General features: G+C 56.1%; 1 protein-coding gene across 1 annotated transcript in view; it reads left to right on the forward strand.

Moving 5' to 3' along the window:
- Nucleotides 1-8,760, forward strand: part of SCN5A (sodium channel, voltage gated, type V alpha subunit) — an 87,720-nt gene that overhangs the window by 43,544 nt on the left and 35,416 nt on the right. The window contains 5 exon segments of the mRNA XM_014534938.1: nucleotides 1,381-1,554; nucleotides 3,024-3,380; nucleotides 6,920-7,075; nucleotides 7,077-7,256; nucleotides 8,664-8,757. Of these exon segments, the coding sequence (XP_014390424.1) occupies nucleotides 1,381-1,554; nucleotides 3,024-3,380; nucleotides 6,920-7,075; nucleotides 7,077-7,256; nucleotides 8,664-8,757 (961 nt within the window).

An 8,760-nucleotide genomic window follows, 5' to 3' on the forward strand; every position in this document is an offset into this window, starting at 1 on the left:
TATATATATGAGTATATATGTATATATAGTCTCTAGAGTCTCACATGTCCGTAGAAAGAGACACGTACAAGAAAGTTCTTTGCAGCATTGTTAGGTGTAGGGAAAATTGGAATCAACATAAATGTCCCTCCATCCATTAAAAAATAGATAAGTCAATTGTGGTGTATTCATACAATGAAATACACTTAGAATGAATACATATACATGTATCGTTATGGATAAACTTCATAAACATGATGTTTGGGATAAAAAGGACTTGCGAAAAGAACACATATACTTGATCAAAATAAATTCTGCTTAAAAAAATGCAAAGATACTCTATTGTTATCATATACATTAAAACTATAAAAAGCTTGCATGTTTTCATATAAATGCACAAGTCCTCAGTGCCCCCCACTGCCCTCAGGATAACCCCCAGCTCCTCCAAGTGGCCAGGAAGGCCTTGTGGGCAGGCCCGCCTTCCCTCCAGCCCCTCCTCTCGGGATCATGTCCTCGTGGTAGCAGTTGGCACACCTCGGGGCAGGTGGCCATGTTCCCGGCTGCCTGGCCCACCGCAGGATGGGCTCCTTGACCACGGGTCTCTGCCAGCTGAGGCCAGGCTTCTCAGGACTCATGAGTCCATGAACCAGGCGAGGCCCCGCCTCTGCCCACCTCAGGAACGTTTCCAGAGGGAGAGGCGGTCACTCTACATCTTAAAGGACAGCACTGAGGTCATCTCTGGTTCCCAAACATACTAGCTACATGACCCGGGAGAAGCTACTTGACCTCTCAGTACCTCAGTTTCCTTCCCTGTAAAACAGGGATAATGATAATTTCTTTGTCGGCTTGTTGATGAAAAAAAACAAAAACCAACATTTGCAAAGCATTCCAGCCCAGCTCTTAGGGCAATTAAGAAATAGTGGCTGGTTATTATTACAGTGAGAAAAGTTCAGCAAGTGGACAAGGAGGAGGCGGGCACAGCGTGACAAAGGTCTTGAGCCAGGAGAGCCATGAGTAGCTGTCGGAATGAATGCGTGTATCTGGCACATGTGAAGTGAGGGTGTGTCCTATGGCAACACGGGCTGGAAGGAGTCTAGGGCTGGGTCCCCGGCCCTCAGGAGCTTCCTGAACGGAATTTCTGCAGAGCCCTCGATGGGCCCGGCTGTTTCTGAGGGGCAGGCTGACAGCTCATGCTCGGTGAGCAACAGAGCGGACTGGAGGCATCGGGGCAGAGGTATCCCTAAGGGGCGAGGCCATGGCCAGGCAGGCCCCCACTGGGAGACTGGGTGCAGTCAGAGCTGGCAGCCCAGAAGGGAGACTATGTGGGAACAAGCACCCCTGATGGCCAGAGGCTCTTCCCATCCCAATCGTGGGGAACCCCTGTTTTCCGCACCCTCCCAGGTCTTCACCGGGATCTTCACCGCAGAGATGACCTTCAAGATCATCGCTCTCGACCCCTACTACTACTTCCAGCAGGGCTGGAACATCTTCGACAGCATCATCGTCATCCTCAGCCTCATGGAGCTGGGCCTGTCCCGCATGGGCAACCTGTCGGTGCTGCGCTCCTTCCGCCTGGTACCTGCTGGGCCCTCTGCAGGGGGGTGGGGCAGGTGCCGGGGGGCACCACTCACTCACCCCAACTCTGAGCCATCATGCCTTCACCCAACAGCTATTGGCTAAGTGCCCCTGGGTGCCAGGCCCAGATTGGCGGGGGGAGGCAAGACAGAAAGAGATATCCCTCCAGAGGAGCAGTTGGGGTGGCCATCGGATGATTTGCAAAGCCCTTTGTGAGTCACCCTTTAGTCCTCACAGGATCCCGGGAGTGGGGCTGATATTACTATATCCCCATTGCACAGATGAGAAAACTGAGACTCAGAGAGGTTGTCACCCTGGGTGGTTGTGGTGGGAGTTCCTGCTGTCCTGTCATGAGGGATCTGGGCCTTTGCTTTCATGGTCACCTGTCTGTCAAGGGCAAGTGCATCTTGCCTTGTGTCTTTACGATGTGGGGAATCCCAGAGTTGAGAGAGCTCAAAATCTACATGCCAAAGAAGAGTTCTTTGGAAGAGTCATGAAAGAAGTCAGAAACAATTTCCCAAAGCCCCCTGGCAAGTAGCAGGTGGAGCCAGATCTGCCAACAGCTCTTCTGGGGTTCTGCCTGCTGGTTTCAGAATCCGCATTTTGCAAACAAATGCACACACAACTCGCTCGCGGATCTTGTTAAACTGCTGATGACAGTTCAGTGAGTCTCAGGTGATGCCAGAGCTCCTTGTGGACTATGCTTTACGTTTAAAATGCCTGAGAGGTCCAGACATAGGGCTGGAAGGAGGTCAGGGAAGGCTTCCCGGCGGACGTCTGAGCACTGTTGGTGCTCAGGAAGGCAGCCTGGTGGGAACAGTTGAGAAAGCCTAGATGGTGAGTTCTAATCCCAACTCCACTGCCATGAGCCAAGGAACTTAGACAAGTTACTCCACTTGTAAGGGTTGCCGTCTTCATCTGCCAAAGGAGGTAGTAAGAGTGCCAACCCCATGTGTTATTGGGAGTCCTGTATGAGTTGATGCATCCTAAGCACATGGTCTGACACAGTAAGTTTTTAATACATGCTAAGCACTGGCTCCCTTTCTCTGTTATAACTAAGAGGAGAAAGAAATGGAGGTGATTGGGTAAGTTAGAGATGGCTGAGCTGGCCTGGAAGGGTAACTGATGAAGGGCCTGGCAGAAAAAGGACATCCCCTATTGGGAGAATCTAGTCAGTTCCTTGAAGTGAGACCAAGGGGAGTAGGAGGCTGGTGTGAGGACAAAGAGAAGGGCTGAATGGGGGAAATGAGGCTGGAGCTGTTGACCTGACTCCCAGAGCAGAGTCCGCTGAAGCTACCTTCAGGCTGTGGGAAGAGACAGTGGTGTGTGCTCTTGGAGAAACCCGGAGGAACAGGTGTCAGTGACTTTCAGGGGCTCCCCGGGTTTTCAGGCAGGAAGTGTGGGAGGGAGATCAGGGTGTCCGTGGGCACTGGGAACCAGAGCCTATCACAGGACCCCTCCCTCCCCAGCTGCGGGTCTTCAAGCTGGCCAAATCATGGCCCACGCTGAACACACTCATCAAGATCATCGGCAACTCGGTGGGGGCCCTGGGGAACCTGACGCTGGTGCTGGCCATCATCGTGTTCATCTTCGCCGTGGTGGGCATGCAGCTCTTCGGCAAAAACTACTCAGAGCTGAGGCACCGCATCAGCGACCCGGGCCTGCTGCCCCGCTGGCACATGATGGACTTCTTCCATGCCTTTCTCATCATCTTCCGCATCCTCTGTGGCGAGTGGATCGAGACCATGTGGGACTGCATGGAGGTGTCTGGGCAGTCACTGTGCCTGCTGGTCTTCTTGCTTGTGATGGTCATTGGCAACCTTGTGGTAAGTTGGCCAGTGGCCTGGCATACACACAATCACCTACTCATCCATTCCTCCACCAGCTACCCATCTATCCACTCACTTGCCCTTCCTTCCATCCATCCATTCATTCACTCAGCCATCTGTCTATCAAACCACCTATCCACCCACCAGTCTCTCATCTATCCACGTATTTACACATCCGTTCATCCGTCTACTCATTTATTCATCCTTCCATCTATCTTCTCATTCATTCATGCATCTACCCACCAATGTACCCACTTAGGACTTTTCATCAATTCACCCATTCCCTTACCATTTATTCTTCTATCTCTCTACTCATCTATATATCTACCTATCCAGCCAGCCATCCACTCATAAATCACCCATCCATCTGTCTACCTCTCCATCAATCTATCTACCTATTTACTTACTGACTGACCCATTCATTCATATCACTCTTTATTTGTTAACTCATTCTTTAATTCACCCACTAACTCGCCTGCTTATTTATTATTTTCTCATTTTACCTTCATTAATTTATTTACTTACTACCTAGCATTTTATTAGTCATTCACTGGCAATGATTTATCGCATGGTTTTTCAATTCAACTTAACAAACATTTGCTGAACCCCGGTTGCATGCAAAATATTGTGCCAGAGGCTATTGGATATACAGAGGTGAATGTGGCCCTGACGTTACTCGTAAACTTGAGAGAGTGGGGAGGTGGGGAGTTCAAAGAGGCATGAAATTAGAACTTTCAAATCAGAACGATCAGAGCCACTAAGTGGGAGCTTCTAGGTGCTGATCCCTTCCAACTGGAAATCAAGGAAGGCTTCCTGGAAGAGTGTTTAGAGCTGATCTGCTAGACATGTAGAGAGGAAAGGGGCAGGGTGAGCAAAACACAGGTGCCAGCAGGTGGTGGTCCAGGTGAGGTGGGCCCGTGGGAGCCTTGTATGTCTCCCTGGGTAGCTAGGGTGGGAGTTCCTGCTGGTCTATCATGAGGGATCCAGACCTTTGCTACCGTGACCACCTGTCTGTCAAGGGCAGGTGCATCCTGCCTTGGGTGTTTACAGTATAGGCAATCCCGGAGTTGAGAGAGATCAAATCCAAATGCCAAAGAAGGGGCCTTTGGAAGAGTCAGGGCTGAGGCAGGTCCAGTGGTTCAGTGTCCTCTGTGGACATGGTGCCACCCTCCTGGGTACACAGGTGGCCCACACATGCTCAGACATCACACCCGCATGGCCTGGCTCCCGAGGGCATGGGCAGCCCAGGCTCATGTCAGTTCATAGAGAGGTTTTAGGTGGTGGGAGTACTGTGAGCTGCAGATTCTGGTGCCCTTCCTCCAATTGGTCTATTTTCTCTCCCATGTGCCTTCACGAGGCCAGGGCAGGCCCAGGCTGCGATGGGGTCCGCCTCCCGCAGGCCCCGTAGGTGGAGGAGCCCAGAGAGGAAGAGGGCTTCGGTGCACAGAGCTGCCGGAACCCAGCTCTTCGGCTGGCCTCACAGCCCTCCTCCCATCTCCTCAAACTGGTGGACCCCATGTATTCCAAGGCGGGCGCCAGTACTGAGCTCTCAGAAAAGGGCCAGCCTGAGCTGCCCTCAAACACACAGCCCTGCCATTGCCAAGCGGATCTGTCTGGGGATGAGAAGATTAGAGTCTGCTGTGGAGGGAAGCTAACAGCCCACGCAGGCGCCCCCCCCCCCCCCCGGAATTGGGCTGCTGCAGGGCGTGGGAGGAAGCAATTGCCATTAGAATGGGAAGTGATGATCAGGCAGGGGCTGGGGAGCAGCAGCGTGATTGACAGGGAAAGCACTGGAAGGAGACAAACTTCTGAAGCTGCCAACAAGGGAGGCCCTAGTGTCCTGTGTGGGTGGACGAACGAGGCTACCCAGGCGCCCCCTGCCTGCCCTGCCCCCAGCCTGGGCCGCAGACACCTGGAGGTCAGGGGCGGTGGGCCAGGCGTGAGTGAGGGCAGTGTGAGAGGATCCAGGGTGGGCAACAGGAACGGAGCAGGCCAGGCCAGAGGTCTGCGTGGACAGCAGCTCTGAATCACATCCCATGCCCCGCCCCCAAAGACGACACAAGAAAGGCTGCAGGTGTCAAAAGTGATCATTTCTCCGTAGACATAGGATCCGGAGGTCCTACTTCTTAACCCTCCCGTGCTGTCCATATGAGTGTGTGTTGCTCTTTTTTTTTAACAAAGGCCAGTCTTTGAGGGCTGGCGCTCCAACCTTCCATCAGAATCTCATTCCCAGCTGCTGACAGGTGCGTCTGCGGGGCTTGTGAGAAGCCACAGCAGGGGCTCAGAGTGAGAACTGTACCCGCCTTCACACACCACCCTGCTGTAGGGGCCCCCATCTAACTGAGCTCCCTCTGGGGGGACCCCAAGCCCAGCGTGGGGAGGTGTGTCGCTGGCCTGTCGGCCTGGTGATGCTCCGAGCCGGGTCTGGCCCACATGAGGGCAGGAGCCCACCACCCGCTTCATTGAACCTTCAGGAAACTGGGAATTGTGCCCGTGCCCAGCCCCTGGTCACCCAGCAAAAGTTTTCTTTCGTAGCAAAAGCTAAAAATTCACATTTGCAAGAAAACGTCTCGCTTGCAGGATGGTTTAACACCAAACAGTAATCCAGACCATACAAACAGAGGACCTTGCAAACCTCCCTTCGGGGTCAAGTCCTTAATCCCTACATTTTAAATTTTATCTTTATTGTTAAAAGTATAACCGATGTCCGCCTTCGAGCACCTCTGAAACCTCGGCCCCTCCCCTGACTCCCCGCAGCCCAATGGGCCTTGGAGCCAGGGCTGGCCCCTGGCACCAACCCCAGGTCCCTTAACCCTGTCCCACTGTCTGGTCCCACACACAGCACCCATCTAAGTACCCCTCACCACCTGGACACAACCCCGTCTCAGGAGCCTGACCCGGCAGTTGGTCCCAGACGCCTGAGGGCTGCTACTTGGGCTCTTGTCCTGCCATTGTCCCCTTCTCTACTCAGTACCCCCTGGGCCTCACCTGGGAAGCGTAGTCAGACCTGGGGGCACAGGCGGAGGGTGCTCCACAGCAGGAGCCCCAGGTGTTTGAGTGGTGAGTGGCTCAAGTGTGGGGGGGGGGGGCTTGGAGACACGCCACTACCCCTCCCTCCTTCACCAACGGATGCAGAGGCCCCTCCCCAGGAACGCCCCAACCTCTCTGGGTGGGGTTCTGTCTTGTCCCCAGTGGCCCCCCGATTGGATCCCACTTCCCAGGAGCTGCTGACAAGGGAGGCCTAGGCTTTGACATGGACCCATTGAACCTGGGCCAACACACAAGAGACCTAGGTCTGTGCAACCTCAACCCCCACATATCTGAGACCTTGGGAGGGAGGGTTAGAATGTGTCTTTCCTCTCATAGACACACTCTCCATGTTCAAGAGAATGGGGGTTAGGATCAGGCCCAGGACCCAGGTTCCCACCTCGAGCTGGTGGCCTTTGGCGGTCCTTACGGTCCCTGGGCCTCAGTTTCCCCATCATGGACCCTGGCCCGGCGCCTGCCTCGGTGAACCGGACCCATTGTCTCCACAGGTCCTGAACCTCTTCCTGGCTCTGCTGCTCAGCTCCTTCAGCGCAGACAACCTCACGGCCCCGGACGAGGACGGGGAGATGAACAACCTGCAGCTGGCCCTGGCCCGGATCCAGCGAGGCCTGCGCTTCCTCAAGCGGACCACCTGGGACTTCTGCTGGGAAGGCGCCCCCGGCCCGCAAGGAGACCCGGTTCGAGGAAGGCCAGCGGCCAGGCCAGGGCCCCCCGGGGGATCCGGAGCCCGTGTGCGTGCCCATTGCCGTGGCTGAGTCAGACACGGATGACCAAGAGGAAGATGAGGAGAATAGCCTGGGCACCGAGGAGGAGTCCAGCAAGCAGGTGAGCCCCCACCCAGCCACCTCTCCCTGGCTCAGAGGCAGCACCTGCTTACATAGGGCCCAGGGCTCTGCTGCCAGGCAACCAGCCTCACTCAGAGCCACTGCCGCTGCCCCTGCCAGCCTGCCCCAGCCGGGCTGGGCGGTGGTAGAAGACAGGCTGTCCCCCAACAGCATGCCCCGTAGAGGGGAGCTGAGACCAGCTCTCAGCCCTCTCCCCAGCCCAGCCCGGCAGGGGATCTTGGAAGGGGTTGCTGTCCATGGTTTATCCCCTGGCTGGTCATGGGCAGCTGTTTGTATGGGCAGGGAAACTGAGGCACGGCACGAGAGAGAGACCAGCTAGGAGTTCCTCATGCCTCTGGGACAGAGCCAGGACCCCGGGCCCTGCCCCCACTCTGACCACTGTCCCCCTCGGGGACTCCCCAGGCCAATGCCTTGGTGAGAAAAGAGTGCATCTCCTGACCTCCCACTGCCCCTTCCCCTCCTCCCAGGCCCAGGGCTAATTCCGAGATTTAAAAATAAGCATCCGAAGATGGCAGGTGTCAGAGACGGCACTATCTTATCTCCCAACCTGTTATTTTTAACACTTAGAACAGAGTCTGGACCAAAGAGACAGGGCCCCCCACCGCTCCCCCAGCTTTCCCGTGGCCCGAGCCAGGCTCACATGGCTTCGTCTTGTGTGGGGTCTTTCGGTCCAGCAAGGCGGACGGGCTCTCTCTGTGTAGTTGGGCCCATCCTGGCCGCTTCCTCTGGGCCTCCCCGGGTGGGTCTGGCCTGAAGAGCAGCTGCTCCCCCCGCGTGGAATGTGATCTGAGGCTTCAGACTTGGTGCCATGGGCCCCTGCCGCCCTGTGGTCCAAGGCCGGCTTCAGCCCATTCAGTCAGGCCCGGGGCAGTGCCGGTGTCGGCAGGGGGCAGGGAGTGCTCACAGCCTCCAGTATCTCCAAGATGCTCCCAGCACCGGAGTGGAAGTCCCACTGCCTGTCCCTCCTTTTCTCTCTCCTTGGCTTCTCTTGAGCCCCTGGGGTCTGGCTCCCTGGGGTGTGTGTGTGTGTGTGTGTGTGTGTGTGTGTATGTATGTGTGTGTGTGTGTGTGTGTGTGTGCGCGTGCAAGCTGGGGTGCCATGGGAACTCACAGGAAAAGTCATCGTGTCCTTCCAAAGTGGGGGTGCCACCTATGGGAGGTAGGCCTGGTGGCCCAGCTGCACCCTGCCGGGGAGTGGGAGAGGGCTACCGGCCCTTTACCTGGACCGACCGGGAGCCCCCCAGCCACCCGCTCAGGGCTTCCGAGGGGGGTCCTCCATGAGATGAGGCCCCTGAGGAGGGCAGGAGGCATGGGCGGGGCCTGGGGCAGAGCCAGGGCCCTGGGACCTTTGGGCCGGGAGCTCATGGGCTGGAGGTCTCTCCAGCAGGAACCCCAGCCTGTGTCCAGCGGCCCAGAGGCCCTTCCGGAGCCCAGGGCCTGGAGCCAGGTGTCAGAGACCGCCTCCTCCGAGGCCGAGGCCAGTG

Source organism: Myotis brandtii, unplaced genomic scaffold (genome assembly GCF_000412655.1).
Source record: "Myotis brandtii unplaced genomic scaffold, ASM41265v1 scaffold134, whole genome shotgun sequence".
In the NCBI taxonomy this organism is placed as follows: Eukaryota; Metazoa; Chordata; class Mammalia; order Chiroptera; family Vespertilionidae; genus Myotis; species Myotis brandtii.